Genomic DNA, 25,562 nt, shown 5'->3' on the forward strand with positions numbered 1-25,562 from the left:
AAAATTTTATTTTTAGTCACAAACTTGTGACTAAAAGTAAAATAGTAGTGACTAATTATAAATCATCATTCTTATTTGTGACCAAAAGGTCCATGACTAAAAGTATTAGTCACCAAAATTATAATTTCTTGTGACTAAATGTGGTTTTAGTCACAATACTTGTTGTGACTAAAACTAAATTAGTGACAACTTGTATCTAAATGTTATGTTTTAGTCAAAAGTAACATTTTGTTGTGACTAAAAGTCACATTTTGTCACAAAAATTATATTGTAACTAAAAAATTATCACTAAAGGTAACAGTTTTTTGTAGTGACGATTTGGAGCTGCTCTAGCAGCAATTTGTTGAGGAAACCTCACTTGAGCTAGAGACAGATTTTGAGATTAATGTTGATGTGTAGCCCAAAATTTCGTATTATATAATTATCAATTTATAATTTGATTAATTATTTAATTGAATGTGGAATAATAATAATAATGGAACTGAAATAGTTATTCTGTAGCTACAGAATAAAACTTTGTAACTTAAGAATAGAACAAAAAAATAAAAATGTAGAAAAATAAAAACATATGAGGTTTTAATACATGATATCAAAAATCCATACAGATTGTTACTAGTCCACTAGACTATGCAGACCCGACCCTGGGCATAGGGGGGCTAGGCCTGTGCCTAGGGCCCACCTAACCTAGGGGCCAAAAAAAAATCCTCCTTTTAACATTACACATTTTTTTTTATTGATTTTGAAAATACCACATTTTACTCTAAATAAGGGCCAAAAATATTTTATTTCCTATGACCCACTAAATTTCAGACCGGCCTTGGGGCCATGCCCAGAGATAAGATTCATTAGATAGATCTCAAGAACGCAAAGTAATTGACTTATGCGTAAATAGACTCCATCTTATTATATGCTGCAAGCTTAATGTATTACACATTCTCAAATGAATATTGTTAAAACTTCAAGTGCTCGAACTCCTTTCGATTTGCTTGAGAGTCCTTTCTTCCTCCCGAGGCAAGACTTGAGAAACTTTTTTCCGAAAGCTTGAAAAATCTTCTCCCGAAGGTTGGCACTATTGTTCTTCTTCTTTGTAAACTTGATTACAAACTTAAGACAATACAAAAGACATAAACAATGAGGTAGAGTCGAATACACTCTCCTCTACACAACAAAGATAACCTTTTCTAATAATAGGAATAAAATTTAAGGTAAACAAATTAAAGAGATACTAAACTTAGCTGCTAATTATTTATTTATAATCAATATACACATCTTAGACAGCTTATACTCGGTATGTACACGACCACAACTCACAAGAAAATTCTCTAAAATAGATCTTCAATCATCTTAGGAAAATCTACTTCTGTACCTACAATTTCGTGAGCAGAATGCAACTTTCCTTTTATAGAAAAGAAAACTTTAATTTTAATTTTCTTCAAACATGCCTGATCAAATTAATTTTAGAAACTCAAATATAATCAGACCACATAGAAAACCCAGCTGAATAAATAAAGAGTTAATTTATTCATAAAACTTACCAATTATGTGTAACTTTTTCAAAATAAAAAAGCTAGACACCTAATATGCTTATAATGAGATAAATCAATACAAATTATATAAATGCACAATAATAAAATTTTGTCAATTAAATATGCCAAAATGAATTTAACGATCCCTCATTTTGACAATTTGATTCACAAAATATTTTATAAGAAGAAAATCCACCTAAAATGTTAGAAACAAAAACAAAGAGTATAAAAATACTTCCCTTGCATGAAAGCATAGTAACACATAAAATAAATCAACTTTTTAAATAGAAAAATTCAACAAACTGTAAATAAACCGCTCCCCCTAAAAATAGGGTCCAGAATTGTAACCAAAAAATACAAAAGAAATACTACTATATTCCCTTTTTTTTGTTATCAAGAAGCCAAATACGACAAAAAAAGTCATAAAAGGTTTAATAAAACATGGAAATTAATTAAAAATTAAAAAATAAATCACTTAAGCATCATCATTGGATTGAAAGAACTTCATGATGCTATCCATCTTTCTAAGAAGAATTCCTTGATTGGTGTCCAATTTGCCCAAACAAACATTTAATTCTGCCAATTGTGTAGTTGCAGAAGTAAAAGCTAAGGCAACAAGTGCCTCATCTAGTGAACTAGAGGATGCTAAACGAGCCTTTAGCTTTGATGACTTACCTTGAGGAGGTTTTTTAGGACTTTGAAGGTAGGAACAACAAGTACTGCATCAATGGACTCATTCTCAAGGATCAATTCCCTTTGGTCATATAAAATCTTATAAATCAAATGAAAAATAAGATTAATCCTTGATTTTTTTCCTTTTCAAGAGACACTATTTGAGAAAATCATATAAGCCAAATCAATTTTAGTACTAGTTGAAACTTTAAACAAAAAGAATATAAGTTCATTAGAAACATTTACCAGATTGAAGCATGGGAACCAAATGGACAAGGAAAACTTCATGAGCATGACATGATGATAGATGAGTTGAGAAATATGCATGGTGTTCAAGAGCTCGACATCCTTATCACTAGTGAGAACCCCAAACACTTTTTGGCAATCAAACCTAGCAATCAACATAATCATTAACAAGATCGACCTTCAACAAATTTTCCAAGTCATGTTGATACTCATGCTGGAAAATTAGGAGATCAAGATTTCTCATCTCAATGTCAGAAACTCATGGCTATGCTACCATAGAAAGTTCAAGAAACAACACCATCATCTCAGTCTGCTGATCAACTTGTAGTGTCAAACATTTCTGTAATAACTTCTATGTCCCTAAATCTACTTGGATGATTGATACTGGTGCTACTCACCATGTATGGTGTGATCCCTCTTTGTTTCATACAATTCAAAACAATTATAAAATTACCAGTGTTGGATTATTAGAGGTCGTAATGCAATTTTTCTTTTGTTGGAACTATACATATATCAAGCCTTATCCTCACTAATGTTCTTTGGGTTCCAAAATTTCATTGCAATTTGTTATCAGTTACTTCATTGTCCAACTCTTCTAACTGTTCTTTTCTTTTTCTTCCAAACAAATTTGTGATTTAGGATATTTTCAAGAATCAAGTGATTGGGATGGATGAACGAGTTGGGCAACTCTACTTCTTGAAACATAATACATTACCTACTATTTTCTCAATTTCTGATTCCAAAATAAGTGATGATACTATATGTCATTATAGACTTGGTCATGCCTCTTGTGTAAAAACTCATTCATTGAATAAAAATTTACAATTACAATGTTCTTGTTCATATTTTTATTGCTCAATATGTTATTTTTCTAAGCAAAGAAAGCTACCCTTTGTGTCTAATCATAATATTGCCAAGGCTTATTTTGATATGATCCATATAGATAGTTGGGGTCCTTATCATGTTCCAACTGTTGAGGGTTTTAGATACTTCATAACCATCGTAGATGATTATTCCAGGTACACTTAGATTCATCATATTAAGAACAAATCTGATGCCCAAAATATTATCCCAGCCTTTATCCAACTTATCAAAACCCAATACAATGTTCACATAAATGAGTTAGATCAGATAATGTCAAAAAACTTCAATTCCCTAAACTGTACACTTATTTTGGAATCATATATCACCATTCTTGTGTTCAAATTCCTCAACAAAACTCTGTTATTGAGAGAAACCATCAACATTTTTTTAATGTGGCTGGAGCTCTTCTTTGTTAGTCTTACATTCATTTGCCTTACTTGGGAGAATGTGTGAATATAGCCACTTACCTCATAAAAAGAACACCAACTTCAAATCTCCAACACAAGTCACCATTTGAAATTCTGAATTGATCTAAAGTGCCCAATTATGATCATCTTAGAGCCTTTGTATGTTTGGCCTATGTTTCTACGTTGGGGGCTGTTAGAACTAAGTTCTCTCCTAGAGTTGTAGCTTTTGTTTTGATCTTAGGGCATTATATGGGTATGAAAGCTTATAAATTTCTTGATTTGAACACCAATAGGATTTTCTGTTCTAGGGATGTTGTGTTTCATGAACATGTTTTCCCTTTTGTCTCTGCTGGAAACATGTCACCAAAATCCTTTGATTTCTTTCCTATTTCTGCACCCCATCATCATGCATATACTTCTATATCTGACCCTCCTGTTGCTATTTCATCTGAACTTGAAATTCATGACAATACTAAGTTAAATCCTTCTGCTCATAGACCTGTTCGAAATACAAAAAATCCATCCTATCTAAATGACTATCATTATTTTTTGTCTTCTAACAGTATGCATTCTCAAGTTTCTGTTACTATTAATGAATATCCCTTGTCTAAATTTCTTGATTACAGCAGGATGTTTTCTAAGTTTCGAGCTACTGCGCTATTAATCTCAAGTGTTTATGAGCATGAGTTCTATAATCAAGCTAAGGGTATTCTAGATTGGGGCAATACAATGGCTTCTGAAATTATAGCTCTAGAGGCCAACAAGACTTGGATCATTGTTACTCTACCTACTCATCAACATGCTATTAGATGTAGATGGGTTTACAAAGTGAAATATAATGCAGATGGGACTGTTGAAAGATACAAAGCCAAACTTGTGGCTAAAGGATACAATCAACAAGAAGGAGTTGATTACACAGAAACTTTTGCTCCAGTTGTTAAGTTGGTTTTTGTCAAATTAATTTTCGCTCCTTCTACTATCAAAGGTTGGTTTTTACACAAATTAGATGCGAATAATGCATTCTTTCATGATGATTTACATGAGGATGTGTTTATGACTATACCTCAAGGGTATAGTCCTAAGGGAGAGCTACTACCTCAAGTTGTTTGTAAACTTCAAAAATTCTTATTTGGTCTCAAACAAGCTTCAAGGCAATGGTTTAAATAATTCTCAACAACTCTCATTGAGGAAGGTTTCAAGCATTCTACCATAGATCAATCCTTGTTTATTAGACATAATGGAGTGCATTTAATATTGATACTAGTCTATGTGGATGATGTTATTTTAGCTAGTAACAATATCAAGGATTTAGAAGCTTTGAAAGTAAAGCTAAATGATAGGTTCAAGATGAAGAATCTTGGAGAACTCAAATACTTTCTTAGCCTGCAAGCTCAAACAAATGAATTTTTGTTTCTCAAAGACCTTATACCTTGTAATTTTTGGAAGACTTAGGATACTTGGGATGTAAATCCGCAAGTACACCTATGGAGATTAATTTAAAATTGAGCCAGGATGGTGATGATAAGCTTGCTGATCCTACTATCTACATGAAGATCGTTGGTAAGTTGCAATACTTAACGATAATAAGACCTGATCTTGCTTATTTTGTTAATAAGCTCAGTCAGTTCCTAACTTCACCTAGGACCAATCACTTAAATGTAGCTCAAAGGGTTCTCCAATATGTGAAAGGAAAACTTGGATAGGGGTTGTTTTACTCTCTCAGCTTAGAAATTAAGCTTGAAGCTTACATGGATGCGGATTGGGCATCTTGTATTGATACCAGAAGATCTACTATTGGTTTTTATTTATTTCTTGGAAATTCTCTTGTGTTCTCGAAGAGTAAGAAGCAACACATTGTGTCTCGATCCTCTGAAGAGATAGAGTATAGAGCCATGGCTAACACCACATGCGAATTAAGTTTGGTTGTTGTCATTACTTAATGAATTGAGAATTGAGCACAATGGACTTTTGCATTGTGATAACAAGACAACTCAAATAGTTGCAAATTCAATTTTTCATAAACGGGCAAAGCATATTGAAATCGATTGTCACCTAGTTAGACAAAAAATTCAAGAAGAAATAATTAAGACAGGTCACATCTCAAATAAGAATCATATTACAGACATATGTACTAAAGCCTAACTTCCAACTCAGTTTCACACTCTCAAAGACAAAATGGAGTTATACGATATATACACTCCGCCTTAAGGGGTATTAGATTGTAAGATATTGTGTGTTAGTTAGCTTAGCTATTAGTGAGCTGTTAACAGAGTTAGTTTTTCAGTTAATTGTTCTAACTAATTCTGTGTTTAGCTCTTCTAGATTCTAAGTGTTGTATATAAAAACTAATTCAATTCTTTTCATTCCATTGAGAATTCAATACACTTTTCATTCACTCCCCAAAACAAAAAAAATATTAGCATTATTAATTAATTAAGCCAATAATTAACTATGACTTATTTAAAACTCTATTAATTGCATGCAGTGTGCTCCATATCCTGACACACTAGTACGCTATACATTTATATCAGCTTTTTTTTTTTTTTCAATTAAATTTGTTTCTCTTTCTTTAAAAAAAATAATTATTTGATCAAACACAATTATGATACAGAACCGTCAGATGAGATGATAAAGTGTATACATCTTAGTCCACATATATAACTCTCTCTATATATATAACACAACTCAAAGAAAATTCAACACAGTTAAATTTATTTTTTGACAATTAGTTTTATGTTAGTAACCCCTTTTTCTAGGCTTATTCCATAAATAAAATATATAGATGCATACTATATATCAAACAATAAATGTTTTGAATCAAGTAATTTAAGTTATTTTTTTAAAAAAATATCATGAATGAATCAGCTAAGAAATTGGCCTACTCCAACTCATCCATAAGGTTCTACTATATGAATCATTCAAATCTGTTACAATCAAAGGCTCAGATGGATTTTGAGCTACACCCAACCCAAAGATTCACTCGAGCAAAAATGTAAGGACACTTTTACAACTCGAATTTCTCTTAACATCAAAAACACTCAAATCTCGCAAATGTGTATCCCAAATGTTAATTTCTTAAATATTATTATTATTGAATATCAGTAGTGCCTAGAGTACTATTTAAAAGTAGTGTCTTATAATTTTGATACTTAATTACACCAATAATAATATGACATCAAAAAATATAATAGACATACTTTTTAACATTTCTGTTTCTCAAAACACAAATTGTTCATTATGTATTTGCACACGGGTGTTTGCACTTATAACATGATGTGATATATATTAATTATAAGGTCAATCCTTATACCAACTTAATTTTTCTTTTATATATTTACTACTAAATAGTACACAGTACAACATCTATTATATATACACATAAACATACATATTTATATCCATAATACATTTGAACCCCATCTCAGTTGCTTAGCTAAAAAAAGCAGTAAAGAATAACACTTACATACTGTATAAGTAATACCACTATTGGTAATTCATTGAATTTGGTTTCTCTCTATCTCTCTCTCCTCCCAAAGTGAATCCAAATTTATTAATTTTATAATTGTATTAATTTTGTTTTTCACATAGAAAAATATTAAGGGACACTTTAACATTAACTAAGTATTATAAAAATGATATACTGTTATTATGTAATTTAATATCAGATTTCACACACTACATTTTGATTCAATAAATAAGATAAAAAGCTATTAAATATTTACAACGTCCCACGTTAATATAGTGTTAAACACCTTAAAATACCTAATAAGAATAATGGTCTTCCACAAAAATTGGCAAACCTTTCCTTAACATAATAGTAATAATTATTGACCCCTAAAAAAAATAATAAATAAATAAATAATCATTGAACAAGTTTAAATAACTAGACACATATATATCAACACACAAAAACATAACCCAAACAGAAAAAGTGTAACTACATACATTGCATTAATTAATGCGAAACTAATTAATAATATAATTCATTTCAATTTTCTATATGTATAAATGATTCATATAAATAATATATATATACATTGTTTTATATATCCTTCTTCATCTTATAAATACAAGCTATATTAGAATTAATAATAGTAATATTAATAAAACAGTCAAATATTAAACTAAATAGTAAATAGTAATATTACATGACTTAATTAATTATAATAATAATATTACTTGGCATTATTATTATTACAATTAATTATATATAACATTATGATTATTACAAGTAAGAAGAGACCTCATTACATCAACCTGAGCTTTAAGACATAATATGTAATCTAGGGTTTCCTTGATCAAACAAACTTCATCATCCAAACACTCTTCTCCACCAGGAACAAGTCTTTTCAGAATTTCTCTTCTTTTCTCAACCATTTTCTTAGCTAAAAAACCACTAGAATAATGTTTAACAACTTTATTCTTCTTCTTCTTCTTCTTGTTCTTCTTATAATAATAACTAATACTACTTCTTCTCCTACTATTAGTATTAATATTATTGTTGATGTTGTGGTAGAGGATTTTGGAGTAGTTATAAGAAGAAGAAGAATAAGAATTGTTAGCTGCTTTTGTTATGATGGCTCGGCTCCATGAAGTGTTTCCTTTCTTGGCAAAAGCCATGGCTAAATTTGCTGAAAGCTTTATGGCATTCTTTCTCTCCAAAACTCCTACAATTTTCTTATCATTATTATTATTATTATTATTATTATTATTATTACTTGATGATGATGATGATGATGATAGGCTAGTACTACATATTTGAAGACCCTTTATCCATTTCTTTAGGAATTCTTGCTTCAATAATCTCAAGTTGTTTTTCATTATTTTAATTCTCACTCTAGCTGCAAAAAGAAAAGAAAACACATGTATATATGAAAAAAATGTATATGTTATATAATCAAATGTAATATGTATATTTATATCTATGTGTACTTACCTTAATATTGTTTAGAGAGAGTTCTTGATGAATAGGGCAAGAAGAGAGCTATATATATATAAAATGAAGACAAATTTTGCAGAGTGATATAGTTGTGTGTTAGAGAGAGATTGAGAGGAATGGAAAATTAAGAAAGAGAATGTGAAGAAACTGAATATATGAATATTGAAGGGAGAGAGAGAGATATATAAGATATAGTAGTAGGGATTAATGGTGGGCCTTTGTGAGAAAGACACAGCACATGCATGCACATGGAAGCCCATGGCCCACCAATAAAAACCTAGAGGTCATAATAAAATTGAAATCTATATAATATAATATATTATTATTATATATATGTATATATATATATATGTTAATGTAAAGCAAATTTAATATTTTTTTTTTAATTTAAACATTTATATATTACAATTATATTTTATTTGGACTCCAATCAAAACTTTCAAGAGACACACTTACTTATGGGGCCATTTAAACTAGCCTGGTTTAATGGAAACCTAATATTTGTAACTTGTTATTGTGTATGCAAATAAAACCCTTTTTTTGGTTGCTTAATAAGTAAATAGTATTCTTCTCTCCCTTTGGGCCGCCCCGTAATTATATATTCTTGTGATAAAGAGAAAGAATTAAGTAAAGTTATTACAAGAATTGTCAAAGGAATCATTATATAGATTATATATATATATATATACATATATATATATATATTTGAGGATTTTTACAAAAGGGAAATCCAAAAATTATAATTCAAATTTATTTATACATATTGTAGACATTAATTAATTATACTAAAAAGTTCCATCAATAATAGTTTACAAGAAAAATAAATTTAAATAATTAATTATATGAATATTATTTTTCTTATTATAATTTATACGTGTAAAACTAACTATTTATTTCATTTTAAATTTTATTTTTAACGATATAAATTATTAAAAAAAATTAAATCTAGTACTAGAACATTTATATGGTTGGGGCATATGCTTTTTGCCCCCATCACTAATTAAAAATTTTGTGAAAATTTAAATAATATATCAAAACAACTTATTTTATGCAAGTATATAATAGACTTCACAACAACCTTTTGTGATTGAGAGGTTCTAAATTAATAACTATACATAATGTAACTGTCAAATAACAACAAAAAAAATAAAAAAGAAAAAAATTGGATTGTAATTAATCATACGCTTAAAATTCGAAAACAAATTGTTTTGACACCTATTTTATAAGTGCATGAAAAGGATTATTTTGAGAAGCCGTATTTTTAATACCATAATTTTTAAAAAAAATTCATGAAAACTTATTACAAATATCCACTATCCGACCATCATATAAAAAAAATTAAATTATAAATTCTCTAGTCTTTACCATCAAAAATAAAAATATTTCTACCAGTAAGGTCAACATGCCTAGTTTTGAGCATAAGTGGGTTAAATTTGTGTCTAGTAAAGACCCAAAAAAAATTCTTTTTTAAATTTAAATATTTTTTTTCTTAATTTTAAAAAATACTACAATTTCTTCTAAATAAAAGATCAATTTTTTTTTTTTTTATGACTCATATTATATTTCAAGGCTGGTCCTGAAAGTCAAAGCCATCCCTCTACAATTAAACAATTTATTTTTCATATATCATTATATATTTATATACATAATAATAATAATATCAAATATAAATATTATATGTACATATAATTTGCTTTAGAATCTCTTATTATATATTTAGAGATTGTTTTTTTTTTAATATGCCCATACCCACATGTGACAAATTAATAAAGATGTGTGACAAGTCTAAAGAGAAGGTGTAATTTGGCATAGATTTCTAATTTAAGTGAAGTGAGGTGAGATGGGAACATATATATTTGGGGCCTCCACACACACACACACACAACTTCCATGTTAATTATACTATCAAATGATTGTCTTTTTTATCATTTATTTATTTTTGTGTTTGTGAATGACCATTGGTTAAAATATATATATGTAAGGAACAACTTTATTATTAATTTGATACAAACATAAAGATATAGTGGATAATCCCAAGATACACAAAATCAAATTTTCTAACATATATTATATCAACCATGAAATCAAGATTTTTTTTTTCTTTCTTTTTATTGTTATAAATTTGGTTGTCATGTCAAATTTGTGAGATGTCACTTCTTAATTATTTTAACCATAAGTAGATCACTATGAAGAGTAGGACTATAGTCCATATATATCTATATATTTATCTATTTTCTGTATGTGACCCCAGCAATTTTAGATTTACTTCTCTGATACACAAGTTTTGAAATAATAATTAAAGATTGACATTATATAGTAAAGAAGCTTAAATATAATTGAGTAATTTTGTGTGTGTGTGTATTGTATGGTAGAATAAATATTATTTCTTTCTATTTTCTTACCTTTATTTATATAAACATGCAAAGTTTGATGTGATTTTTCGGTCCCATACTCATGACTACAACTCTTTTTTTTGTAATGTAAATAAAATTACTTAGACTATACATAAATATAGTCACTTTAATTATTACATATAATTACTAAATATATTATATGAATCACACATTCATACATAATTCTTTGCTCATTCTTGAAACCATGTCGTCCATCACCATCATCATCGAACAATATTCACTACAAAAAACCCATTTAATCACACTATTTTTTTTTTAACTAAATATAATTTTTAGTCACAACAAAATGTTACTTGTAACTAAAACATAGTCTTTAAATATATACAAGTTGTCACTAATATTAATTTTAGTCACGACAAATTGATGGTTTGAGAATAAATTTGTATTGGTTTTGTTTAGAATAGGTGGATATGTAGTTAATAGTTTGATGATGTTGATAAGTTGGATGATTGGTGGGATAAGGAAGAATTATGTAGTGTTTTAATTTTTATGTGTGTAGTAAGAGAGGAGACAAGGTAGTAGGCTAGTAGTAAAAGACTTGCTTTGGCTACTCAAGCTTAGTTACAATTTGAAAGCTTGATGGGGTATTTATAGTTGTTTACCCCTACATTTAATTTCATCTAGATTATTCTAGTTCTACATGATTTACAATTTTTCTAGAACTTTCTAATTACATTCTTCTACAATCTTCTTGATTGGTTACTTCTAGTTTTCTAAATATTCTAGGTTTCTCTAGTTTTCTCTAATTTTCTTAGTTTTGTGTAGTTAATACTAGAATTTTCTAGATAAGAAAAGTGTAGAAATGTGTAGCACTTTTCATCACTCCTCCTTGGTACACATTTCGGTAACTCCGATCATGTCTCGCAATAGCTCAAACTTTCCTCTTGGTAGTGCCTTTGTGAATATGTCTACTTTTGCTCTTCAGTCTTGCAGTGTTTGAGCTCAATTTCTTTATTTGCTTCTGCTTCCCTGATGAAATGGTACTTGATGCTTATATGTTTAGTTCTACTATGAAATACTGGATTTTTCGCCATTGCTATAGCTGATTTGCTATCGCAATATATCTTTGTAGCTTCTTCTTGTAATTCTCCCATGTCTTCAAGTATTCTTTTGAGCCATATAGCTTGGCTTGTAGTCATTGCTGCTGCAATATACTCTGCTTCTGCTGATGATTGTGCAACAGTTGCTTGCTTCTTTGATACCCATGAAAATATTCCTGATCCAAGTGTGAAGGCATATCCTGACGTGCTCTTCATGTCGTCCATGGATCCTGCCCAGTCACTATCTGTATAGCCAACAAGTTTTGAGTCACTTGTAACTCCGTACCATATTCCATAGAATTTTGTTCCTTGCAAGTATCTGAGGATTCGCTTGGCTGCTCCGTAGTGAACTTGACTTGGATCATGCATGAATCTTGATAGGAGACTAACTGCGTACATTATGTCTGGTCTTGTAGCAGTTAGATATAGTAGGCTACCAATTAGACTTCGAAATTTTGATTCATCAGCTTTCGGTGAGCCATCTTCCTTCTTGAGAGCTTTGTTATTGTCTAATGGAGTTGATACAGTCTTGCATCCCTCCATTTTGAATTTCTTCAATAGTGTCTCTGTATACTTCTTTTGTGAGATGAAGATCCCATCTTCTTTTTGAGTTATTTCGATCCCGAGAAAGTAGTGCATTAATCCCAGGTCGGTCATCTCAAAATTTTTCATCATGTCTTCTTTAAACTTCTTTATCATCTTTTCATTATTGCCTGTGTAGATGAGATCATCAACGTATAAAGAGACAATTAGTGTATCATTCGTACCTTGAGTTTTGATGTAAAGAGTTGGCTCACTCTTGCTCCTCCTGAATCCTTGCTCGGTAAAGTAGTTGTCAATTCTGCTATACCAGGCTCGTGGAGCTTGCTTTAGGCCATATAAAGCCTTTTTCAATTTGAGGACTTTATCTTCCTGTCCTTGTACCACGAACCCTTGAGGTTGCTCCACATAAATTTCTTCTTCAAGATAACCATTTAGGAATGCTGACTTCACATCGAGTTGAAAAATCTTCCATTTCTTTTGTGCAGCTAGAGCTATTAAAGCCCTAATAGTGTCGAGGCGTGCAACTGGAGCAAATGTTTCGTTGTAGTCGACTCCGTATTGTTGTGAGTATCCTTTCGCAACTAATCTTGCTTTGTGCTTTTGGATAGAGCCATCTGCGTTGAGCTTTGTCTTGTAGACCCACTTGACTCCTATAGTATCTTTGTCTTGTGGACGATCTACAAGCTCCCAAGTCTCATTCTTCAAAATCATCTTTATCTCTTCATTCATAGCTTTTCTCCATACTTCTTGTTTATGAGCTGCTTCAAAGCTTTCTGGCTCCATAAGTACTAAGTTGCATGTCTCGTAGATTTCTGATAGTGGTCTTGTTCGCCTTACTGGTGAGTCTGGCGGAGATTCTATGACTTGTGCAGGTTCTTGTGTTCTTGGTTGAGTAAGAACTTCATTTTGATCAGTTTCTTGTCTTGGCGGTAGAGGAATATTGATCGTCTTTCTTTCAACTTCTTGTGTCTCCCAGTTGTATGCAGCATCTTCGTCAAATTTTACGTCTCGACTGATTATTAGCTTATTTGTTTCTAAGCTATAGACTCGATAACCTTTTGATTGAGTACTATAGCCTAAGAAGATTCCTTTCTCTGCCTTCTCATCAAGCTTGCCTCTTTTCTCTTTTGGAATGTGACTGTAGCATATGCAGCCGAAGACTTTTAGATGCTTTGCTGATGGCTTACGTCCGCTCCAAGCTTCGATCGGCGTCTTATTCTGCACGGCTTTGGTTGGACATCGGTTGAGCAAGTAGACTGCAGTGCTTACTGCCTCTGCCCAAAATCGTTTTGGGAGACCTTTCTCTAGCAAAGATGGCTCTTGCCGCCTCCATAATGCTCCCGTTTTTCCTTTCGTATACACCATTACGTTCGGTGCGTATCCAACAGTGAGTTGGTGCTCCATCCCTTCATCTTCACAGAACTTGTTGAATTCATTAGAAGTGTATTCTTTGCCTCTATCACTTCTAATTGTCTTGATGTAGTGACCGCTTTGTCTTTCGACACGGGATTTGAACTTTTTGAAAATATCGAAGACTTGCGATTTTTGTTGCATAAAATAAACCCATGTCATTCTAGTAAAGTCATCAATGAAGAGAATGAAGTACCTGTTTTGGTCATTTGATGGAGTGCGCATTGCCCCGCAGACGTCAGTATGGACTAGCTCCAGTGGCTTTTTGGCTCTCCAAGCTTTGCCAGATGGAAAAGGTTGTCGATGTTGTTTCCCGAGCATGCATCCTTCACAGATTGTGTTGATCTCTTTAATTGCTGGGAGGTCTCGCATCATATTCTTCTGCTTGAGGATCTTAAGCCCATGGAAGTTGAAGTGACCAAACCTTCTATGCCATAGCCATGACTCATCTGTTTGCGCTTGCATTGCCACATTGCTTGCATATCTCCATTGTATTGGAAAGCATCTATTTTCTTTCATTTTTACCTTTGCAATTTGAAAGGATTTATCTTGCTTATCATATATTGTGCAAGAATCTCCTTCAAAATGCAAAGAGTACCCTTTTTCAATCATTTGACCTACGCTAAGTAGGTTTTGATCAATGTTGGGTACTAAGAGTACATCCTTGATGTATCTCTTGCCTTTTTTAGTGTCAATGGCAATGGTGCCTTTGCCGACTGCTTCCATGAAGTCACCATTACCGATTTTGACTTTAGTCTTGTATCTATCAAGACTACAAAAGATGCTTTCATTTTTCGTCATGTGGTTACTGCAACCACTGTCAAGATACCAAGTATCTTTTCCTTCTTCTGTTGCAAATGCCTGCGTACATAGAAGAGATTATTTTCATCATTTTTCTCTTCGGAAAAATTAGCTTGATGGGATTTCTTTAAACGACAAGTTTTTTCAGTGTGGCCAAATTTTTTACAATTTTGGCACTGTGGTTTTCCTTTAAACCGGCAAATAGCCTTTTCTCCAAGTTGACTTTTTCTTTTACAAATGCCACATGGAGGATACTTGTCGTTATTTTCTTTTTGTTTTTCTTGTGTCTTTTTCCCATCAGCTTTTGGTTTTTGAGACCGCGAATTGATTTTAGACTGAAAGGCATTTTCTACTTCACTTTCCTTATGCCTTTCTCGTCTACTTTCATATGCTTCAAGAGAGCCCATTAGTTCAGTTGGTGATAGAGTTTCTAAATCTTTAGTTTCCTCTATCACAGAAACTATTGAATCATATTTTTCTGTACAGGAAATTAGTATCTTTTGTACTATATTCTTGTCAGAAATTATTTCTCCATAGGCTCCCATTTGATTTACTATTTCTTTAATTCTAGAATAGTAATCTTTTGCAGTCTCATTATCTTTCATTCTAAGATTCTCAAAATCTCTTCTAAGCTTTTGTAGTCTAACTGTGCGTACCTTGACTGTTCCTTGGAACTCCTCCTGCAGCGTGTCCCATGCTTCTTTTGCTGTTGTTGCGCCCATTATTCGTGGAAAAAGATTGTCTGCCATAGCTTGTTGCAAGCAGTATAATGCATGAGAATCTTTTTGTTGATTATCCTCGAGTGCCTTCTTTTGATCTTCCGAAAGAGATGTAATATCTTCCGGAATAGTGATTCCTTCTTCAACAATTTTCCATAGATTTTGTGATCGAAAATAGGTCCTCATTTTGATGGACCAAAAATCATAGTTTTCTCCATGGAAAATTGGAAGAGGTAGTGAAGAGCGATTGTACTCCGAACTCATGTTGATGAGTGAAAAAGATTACGCCCAGTGATATATGATCGAACCTGGCTCTGATACCACTGATGGTTTGAGAATAAATTTGTATTGGTTTTGTTTAGAATAGGTGGATATGTAGTTAATAGTTTGATGATGTTGATAAGTTGGATGATTGGTGGGATAAGGAAGAATTATGTAGTGTTTTAATTTTTATGTGTGTAGTAAGAGAGGAGACAAGGTAGTAGGCTAGTAGTAAAAGACTTGCTTTGGCTACTCAAGCTTAGTTACAATTTGAAAGCTTGATGGGGTATTTATAGTTGTTTACCCCTACATTTAATTTCATCTAGATTATTCTAGTTCTACATGATTTACAATTTTTCTAGAACTTTCTAATTACATTCTTCTACAATCTTCTTGATTGGTTACTTCTAGTTTTCTAAATATTCTAGGTTTCTCTAGTTTTCTCTAATTTTCTTAGTTTTGTGTAGTTAATACTAGAATTTTCTAGATAAGAAAAGTGTAGAAATGTGTAGCACTTTTCATCACAAATATTGTGACTAAAAACACATTTAGTCACAAAAAATTTTAATTTCTGTGATACCTTTTTTCACGGATCTTTTACTCACAACACAAGAATAAAAATTTATAATTAGTTACAATTTTTTCGCTTTTTTAGTCATAAATTTTATTGTAACTAAAAGTAAGATTTTTTTAAAGTAATTGTCGATTATCACGATCTAGCCATACAATCTACTCTTAGAGCATCTCCATATTACAAGCAATTTTAAACATTATACCATAAAATTTACATCATTTTAAAATATAATATTTTTATTTTGTCTTCTATCCACGTAAAATTTGATATTTTCTTATAAAAAATACTAAGAGCATCTACAATATGGTGCTCCCTATTTTTGGCCCACATTTTAACTAAAATAGCTAAAAAGTTAAAGTAAAGAGCTATTTTTATTATTTTTGTTGTAATCATATATACTCTCTACTTTAATTAACATTTGATTATTTTAATAATATTTTATAATTTGAATTTATTAATATGAATTAATTAATTCAATGAAATAATAAAAAAAAATAGTGTTCTTGATTAAAATTAATACTAAAAAATTAAACAAAACTCTACATTTAGAGAACATTTAGAGCTCTTTATCTATTCTTTATTATAGAGAACAATTTTTTTAATAGTGGAGCTCATTTTTTTTATGGCACTCCCTATTTTAATTAAAGAGTGTATTTAGAGAACATATTTAGTGTGGTTGACAACTCTAAAAATTGTTCACCATGATCCAATCACATTAAATTAATAACTTTTTTGGTAACAAAAAAGTAACTTTTTCTAAAAAAAAGTAACATTTTCTCATAGAAAGAAAAAAAGAAGAAGAAAGCCATGTAGTTGTAGTCTATATTAAGTAACACTCTACACATTTATACATAAAATTAGTCTTAAAAATTGGACCATATTACACATATGACGAAAGTCGAAACTATTCTAATTAATGAGCAACCATCATTGGAGATGCTCACCCTAAAATATGGACAACACCTAAGGCAATGAGAGGTAAGAGCATTTTCAATAGAGTGTCAAAAGTGTTATGCATATGCATATTTTAGCCAATTTTTATTAAAATAAACTCTAATAGTGATGTATAAAATAGTCCAAATTTAACTCATGCTAAAAATTGTACTAAATTTGGCATAAAATATAATATATGCCAAATTTTATACCACAATATGTATTATTTTTTTTATTTACTTTTTTGCCACTTATTAATATAATTAATAAATTTTCACATTTAATTATTTTTAATAGAATTTTTACACACTTTTAATGTTTTATATTTTTACACTTTTTTATTAAAAAGGTTAATTTTGCTCCTAATACATTGTACAACTATTATAAAATTTGAGTCAAATATAATTTTAACTTATTTTTTGAATTAAATTTAACATAAATTATACACCAGGAGATAGATATAAAATTCTATAGTGTAAAAACTAGGAGATTTGGCTGCTAGAAAAATAAAATAGTAAAGTGGTTTCTTAGAAGAAATGACTCAAGATAATACGTCAACAATTGTATTGAACAAAATAAGTATATATGAATATTTTTTGAAAAAGATATAGCTGCTATGAACTGATTAATTTAACTATTATTAGTCAATTATACATATATGTAAGAATAGTTTTGAGACCAAATTAATTATAAATTTAATTGAGAAGTCAAAAGTGAATAGATGTATTGGTACAAATAAAAAATTTACACCCAAAAGTATCAACTTGTAACACAACGATAATATTTAAAACTCCCTAACAAGTACTATTATTGGAAAAATATATAAACTTGTTTGACACTTTAATTTTTATTCCTTAGAGTTCTTGAAAAAGTTATTTATGACATTTTTTTATATATAAATAATTAATATCTACACAGTTAAAAACTTAGATATATTTATATATATGTTTTTATAAATTATATGACAGATATTGTATACCAATTATCAAGAGAAGACTACTATAGCTCTTAGTCTAAATAGGATATATATACTTGAATTATGTATTATGCGTAAAGCGAAATTGCAGGGGCTACTATAAAAATTATGTTTAGTGATGATTTTTTAATTGTTACATTATTTTTTCTATTGGCATAATATGTTCTTACTAATTTTTTTTTTTTTTTGGTTTGGTAAGGAGGTTCACAGATTAGTAATTAAGCTGAAATTATGTGGCTTTAGTGATTGTATTAGATTGGTCTCTTAGGAGTGTTTATCCGATCTAATTCGTACTATTTTACTCATAGTGTATCTGATTCACACCCAGTGTAAATTTCATATTTTGGATCCAATTCAATCCACATAGTAACTCAAATCCAATCCAATTCAATATGCAAAAATGTAGATTATAGATTGGTTATTTTTTAATATTAAATTATTTATTAATTATTAAAAAATATTTTTTTACATAACTAACAACAAAATAAAATAAATTATTGTTGTTTTATGTCTCCAACAACAAATATTAACTAAATAAAACAAAACAAAAAAAAAAAAATTCAAAGCAAGAAAAAAAAAATTATATGTATAAAGATGTTTAATTTTGTTTCAAATTATATTTTTCTTATAAATAAGAATGGTATATTGAATTTTAAATTACTATATTTTTCATTAAAATATTAATTGTATATATAATTTTTAATATATATATATAAGTAAGTGTGGATTGGATTGGATCGGTTACTTTTACATGTCAATCAACATCCAATCTACACAAGTGTGAATTTCTAATTTTCTAATCCAATCCATACAAGTGCGAATATCCGCAATTTGCGGATTAATTAGATCGAATCGTGCGAATTGGATTGGATTGATTATTTTATGAACACTCCTAGTCTCTTACATTGGACTACCTATTAAATCTTTTGAGTTTGATTAATTATTTTTTATTACTGTATTTTTTAGGAGATCCTTCTTTTTGTTTTAAAGTACGATCTTTTCTAGATTTTATTACTAGTTTGCTATCCAATTTTCATGAAGCATCTCTAATTCATATTTATTTTACACATGAATTAACAGTTTGTGCACTCAAAATGAATGATGAACTAGTTTGAATGGATGCTTTTTTATCTTTTCTCTATGTATTAACCTCTAATTATTTTTAATGAAAAGCTCATTACTCAAAAAAAAAAAAAAAAAAGTTAGTTGTCACTAAAACATATTATTTAGAAACAAGTTGTCATTAATTTAGTTTTAGTCGCTTTTTTACTTTTTGTCACAAATTTTGTTGTAAATAAAAATAAAAAATTTTATAGTGTATATAAACTAATTTATACAAATATGAAAACAATCTATATTATAAAATTTAAAGCAATGATTTATATATGTTTGGAGGAGAAAAAATAAAAATATAAAATTGAAAAAGGAGAATGATTTTTTTTGGAAAAAGAAGAGAATTGGCAGGATCCGGAAAACATGGTGGAGCTGAGTATGCAAATGGGTCCTATTTCATAAGAAGAGGGAATTTAGGGCATGGGAAATGGCTTTATCACAAGAAAAATATATAAGAGAGAGAGACAAGGACATATTATACATAAATAATTAAAGAAAAATGGATTAATAATAATAATAATAATAATGTAAGAAATTATTCCATATACTATTTTTTTTTTAACTTTTTTTTTAAAATTTATGGTTTGAGTTTCTAAAGTGATTTCTCCGATGGTTTCTATGTGAGTTGCTATACGGATTTTGATTGCGATTTAAGTTGCTCTGTTAGTTACAATAGAAATTTCTATGTAAAATTCTGTTCGCCCGTTTTGTATTGTGTGTATAACGGTATATGTTAGACAATTAAATCTAAAAATTCTTCGAAAAAAAATATAAAAATAAAAAAGCCTGAATAATAATAATAATAATAATAATAATAATAATAATAATAATAATAATAATAATAATAATAATAATTCTCCACATGGACTCCACATGGAGGTTTTAAAAGTATATGGCCTTGTGTTGTGAGAGGCCTTTTCAAAGTACAAATATTCATCAATTATTAGATATATCTTTTGCCTTCTCTATCTCTAGCTAGCTACTACTTCTCTTCTTATACACTCATCAAATATTATTATTTTGATTGGACCTACCCATTTTTTTTTCTTTAACTCTATTATGAATTTGTGTTCATTATTCTTTTTCTATATTTATATTTTGTTTTCAAAAATAATTTATTAGCTTTGGTCCATATTTTAATTAATCTTACCATATATATATTTTTTTTCAAAGTAAATAAATACTTATACTATATACATTAAATTTAATTGTATATATTTAATGTTACACTAATACCAACCGCAACACTAAAAGTTATACCAAAAATATTATTATTTATTATTATAATATTTTTTAAATAAAATAGAATATTTATTTTTTTTAATATAAAAAATAATATTAAAACAATTTATTTAACACGCGTATAAAATAGACGAGAGATACATAGAATCGACTATTTAAATCTTATTTTTGGCTTATTAAATTTTTTTTAAATCAATCAAAATTTTACAGGATGTCTCAAATAATTACAAACATATATAACCATAAAAAAGAGACTAAAATATTCTCTTAAATGCCAAAACAAATATAAGTGTATCACTACACCCCTTTTAAAGTATACCATATAATTTTCTTAATATATATTTAAAAATTACTAAATATAATATAATAATAATATAAAAAAATGACTATACACGGTTGGATTGAAAAAGTTTATAATTGGCACTATATTATATTTGCCTTGGAGATGGCCCTCTACATCATCTTTTACACCATCTTATATTAATCATCCCAAAAATTAATGTTTACTACATTTCATTTTTATACATGGAACATTTTTAATTGGTAGTACGTTATAAAAGAATTTAATTATAAATATTAATTTTAGAATTATTAAACTATTACAAATTATTAAATTTTGATGAAATAATAATAATATAAAATAAAATTTTGAATTTATTATATGCTTTTTGAAAAAAATTATTATTTTTATTAATTGCAATCCATAGTGATTACATGATTAAAATTTGGAGTAACATCACTACTCCTGATAATACGATCAACAACTAAATAGGATGCTCGAGCTAAGAAATGAGCAACACTATTTGTATAACGTCTAATAAAATTGACATAAACATCGCGCAAGTAATTTTACAACATCTTACAATCAGAAATAATACTCCCAAAGTATGAAACCATAGGAATAGAGCTACGTAACGCTTGCACCACAGTAAGACTATCAGTTTCAATGATAACCTTCCTCCAATCTTTCCGTTTAACCCAACTCAGTGCCTCCTTAACACCAAAAGCATCCACCATTTCGGGTTGCAACACCCCTGACCGACAGCAGGTAAAAGCTTCCACCAATGCGCCAATTTCATCCCTAATCACCCTTGCAAAGCTATAAGTTGCAGTTCTTGAAAAAATGGCAGCATCTACATTAGTCTTCAAAGTGTTTTCAGCTGGTTTGGTCCAAGTTTCAGCACCATCGACATCAGTAAGGAATGCAGCCGTAGGATTAAATGTTGAATCTTGAGCCCGAGTCCAATCTACGAGTAAAGCTTGAGCTAAGTGAGCAACACTCGCAACAGTAAGGGACTTATCAAACCAAACTAGCTCATTTTGATGTTTCCAAATTGCCCAACATGTCATTGCGATCAACGTCCTTTTCTCCCCATCCGCCTGCTGTAGCAAACCAGTTGGCAAAAGAACCAACTGTCGTCAAATTAACACCAGCAGCCAACTGTTGCCAACACGCTTTGGCAAAAGAGCAATCCACCAAGCAATGGTAGATGGTTTCATCAGTTACTTTGCACACAGGGCAGATGGTATCAACATGCACATGTCTAGAACGAAGTTTGGATTTCGTAGGCAGACAGTTAGTGGCAGCACGCCATAACAAGTCTTTCACTTTCGGAGGAACACTTAGCTTCCAAAGAGTATTCCAAAAGATGGAATTATCATCCTGTGCACCCAACTCTTTGCTCAATTGTAACAACTTATAAAATGATTTTACTGAGAAATGGCCCGAGCTCTCTCAACTCCAATACCAAACATCACACAAAGGACTTGAAGACAAGGAAATACTAAGAATCAAGTTAGCATCCCTTTCATAAACATATTATGCACCAAGTCAACATCCCAAGCCAACGTATCAGTTTCCATAAGTGCTTTAATATTTTGATCAATAAGAGAAGGATTATTCGAAGTTACTCTTGGATTATCTTCATTCGGCATCCACTGATCCAACACTATATTAATTTGAGAATCATCACCAACTCTGCATCTTGCCCATTTTCGAACGATCTCTTGAGTTTCATAAATACTTCACCACACGAAACTTGGATTGCTCCCCAACTCAGCATTTAAAAAGGTACCATTATGGTAGTACCTAGCTTTAAAAATCTTGCTGACAAGTGAGTCTGGACGACTAAACAATCTCCATCCTTGTTTACAAAGCAAACTCAAGTTAAAGTCATGCAAGTTGCGAAATCTCATACCACCTTTAGACTTATGTACCGTCAATCTATCCCACTTTTTCCAATGGATTCCTTTGTTGTTTTTCGACGAATGCTACCAAAACTTACACATCAATTGCTCCATCTCATAGCAAGTTTTCACAGGCAGCAAGAACACATTCATTGCATAACTAACAAGAGATTGAGCCACAGTTTTTATTAGCAACTCCTTCCCTACTCTAGAAAGCAATCTTCCTTCCCAACCTTGAATCCTTTTATGTATTTAATCCTTTAAGAACCCAAGTAAGGCTGTTTTATTACGACCCACAATAATTGGCAAACCCAAATATGTGCTATCATTACCTGCCTCATTCACTCCCAACATAGAACACAGATGTTGCCTCACCTCATTGACAATATTAGCGCTGAAAAATATAGAGGACTTTTGTAGATTGACTTGTTATCTTGAGGCCTTTTGAAAGATATTTAACATTTCTATCATGTTAATAGCACTATTCTCAGAGGCTTTACAGAACACATAACAACCATCAACAAAGAACATGTGAGATAACACAGGAGCCCCTCGAGCAACCTTGCACCCCCAAATCTTCCCCAATCGTTCATAGTCTCTTATCAAAGCTGAGAATCCTTCTGCACACAGAAGGAAAAGATAAGGTGAAAGGGGATAACCTAGAGCTTGCTGCAGTAGTTTTTGCATTAAAGATTTGGTGACACTATCTCTATAGGGAGAAGTGTGAGATTTACACTGATCATAAGAGTCTCAAATATTTCTTTACTCATAAAGATTTGAATATGAGACAGGGGTGGTGGTTGGAGCTGGTTAAAAATTATAATTATGAAATTCTTAACCATCTTGGGAAAGCCAATGTAGTGGTAGATACCCTGAGTAGGAAGGGTCCCAGATAGGTATCCAACATGATTATGATTTCACCTCAATTGGCAAATACATGGTCAAATCAGATATTGAGTTGGTAATTGGTAAACTCAATCATTTGACGTTATAATTGGACTTGTTGGAAAGAATTAGAATAGCTCAGTTAGTGGATTCAGAGTTGATAAAAACCCGAGAAGAAGTTCTAGCTGGTCAAGCTAAGGATTTCACAGTGTAAGTAATGGAACACTACTTTACAAAACCCGAGTTTATGTCCCTAGTAGTGTGGAGCTTAGAAAATATTTTGATGAAGCTCATACTACACCCTATTCATTACATCATGATACCACTAAAATGTATCAAAATTTAAAACCTTATTGTTGGTAGTGCAGTATGAAAAAGGATATGGTGGAGTACATATCTCGATGTCTGACTTGTCAACAGATCAAGGCTGAACATAAAAGACCTGTAGGGTTGTTTCAACCATTGACTCTTCCCAAGTGGAAATGGAAGGATGCCACCATAGATTTTTTAGTTAGACTACATAGAACCACGGGTATGTTGGATTCCATATGGATAGTTGTGGATTGGTTTACCAAATCAACACATTTTCTATCAATAAAACAACATGCATAGTAGGTTAATATGCAGAACTTTATAAGAGAATAGTAAGGTTACATGGTGCTTCAAAATCCATCGTATCAGATAGGGATCTGAAGTTCACTTTAAAGTTTTGGGAAAGTCACCAGCAAGCCATGGTACAAAGCTAAAGTTCAGTAGAGCTTTCCATCCATAGATAGATGGTCAGTCCGAGAGGACAATTTAGATATTAAAGGATACGATGCGGGCTTATGTGATGGATTTTGAAGGCTCCTGGAGTAAGTATTTGGCATTGATAGAATTTTCATACAACAATAGCTATCAGAGTACTATAGGGATGGCTCCCAATGAAATGTTGTATGGCAAGAAATGTAGATCTCCAATTCACTGGGATGAAATTAGAGAGAAAAAAACTTGGGTCTAGAATCAGTTCAGCAAACCAATGAGGCAATAGAGAAGATCAAGGCCAGAATGCTTGCCTCTCAGAGCAGGAAGAAAAGTTATGCAAATCCAAAATGCAGAAATATAGAGTTTCAGGTAGGAGATCATATCTTCCTACAAGTATCTCTAATGAAATGGATTAAATGTTTTGGGAAAAAGGGCAAGTTATGCCCTAGATTTATAGGACCTTTTGAGATTCTTAAGAAAGTTGGATTGGTAGCTTATCGTCTAGCCTTGCCTCCAACCTTGTTAGCAGTGCATAATATATTTGACATCTCTATGCTAAGAAAATACGTTTCAGACCCAACACATGTCCTGAGTTATGAAACTCTAGAGCTGGAACCAAATTTGTCATATGAAGAGCAGCCAGTGCAGACCCTTGACAGAAAGGATAAAGCCCTTCTAAATAAGACAAGATCTTTGGTGAAGGTACTCTGGAGAAATAGCAAGGTGGAGGAAGCTCCCTGGGAGTTGGAGTTCGATATGAGGGCTCAGTATCTAGAGTTATTCAAGTTAGATTTTAGGGATGAGATTCTTTTAACCGAGGAATAATTGTAATGACTGCTTAGTTTTATTTTGAGAATTAGCAGATAATTATGGTTTATTTTTAAAAATAGACTTTTAATTATTATTTTTATGATTATGGAGATACATTTAAATTCTAGGTGTATTAATTATGATATATATAAAATTTTAAGTTTTTTTATATTTTTATGCACAGTAAAAGTGGAATGCGCTTGGCCTATAAAATTACTTAGTTATGGTTTAAGTCTTAGAATTAGCGGGAAATATA

The 25,562-nt window shown here is 30.6% G+C and overlaps 2 protein-coding genes across 2 annotated transcripts; one reads left to right on the forward strand and one right to left on the reverse strand.

Annotated features, from left to right (window-relative positions):
- Positions 1 to 7,807: 7,807 nt before the first annotated feature.
- LOC115724640 (transcription factor IBH1-like 1) lies at positions 7,808 to 8,814 on the reverse strand. The gene is made up of 2 exons (XM_061116946.1): positions 8,652 to 8,814; positions 7,808 to 8,556 (listed from the first exon to the last, which is right to left on the reverse strand). Exon 2 carries the CDS (start codon positions 8,534 to 8,536, stop codon positions 7,916 to 7,918), a length of 621 nt encoding a protein of 206 aa, XP_060972929.1. The 5' UTR covers positions 8,537 to 8,556; positions 8,652 to 8,814; the 3' UTR covers positions 7,808 to 7,915.
- Positions 8,815 to 24,799: 15,985 nt separating this feature from the next.
- Positions 24,800 to 25,321, forward strand: LOC133039116 (uncharacterized). The gene has a single exon (XM_061117931.1). The coding sequence runs from the start codon at positions 24,800 to 24,802 to the stop codon at positions 25,319 to 25,321; it is 522 nt and encodes a 173-aa protein (XP_060973914.1).
- The last annotated feature ends 241 nt before the right edge of the window (positions 25,322 to 25,562 follow it).

This window comes from Cannabis sativa, chromosome 6 (genome assembly GCF_029168945.1).
Source record: "Cannabis sativa cultivar Pink pepper isolate KNU-18-1 chromosome 6, ASM2916894v1, whole genome shotgun sequence".
Taxonomy (NCBI): domain Eukaryota; kingdom Viridiplantae; phylum Streptophyta; class Magnoliopsida; order Rosales; family Cannabaceae; genus Cannabis; species Cannabis sativa.

What these genes read in the sequence shown, in the direction of transcription:
- LOC115724640 (XM_061116946.1), bottom strand. Translation starts at nt 8,536, where the DNA reads ATGAAAAACAACTTGAGATTATTGAAGCAAGAATTCCTAAAGAAATGG.
- LOC133039116 (XM_061117931.1), top strand. Translation starts at nt 24,800, where the DNA reads ATGCTTGCCTCTCAGAGCAGGAAGAAAAGTTATGCAAATCCAAAATGC.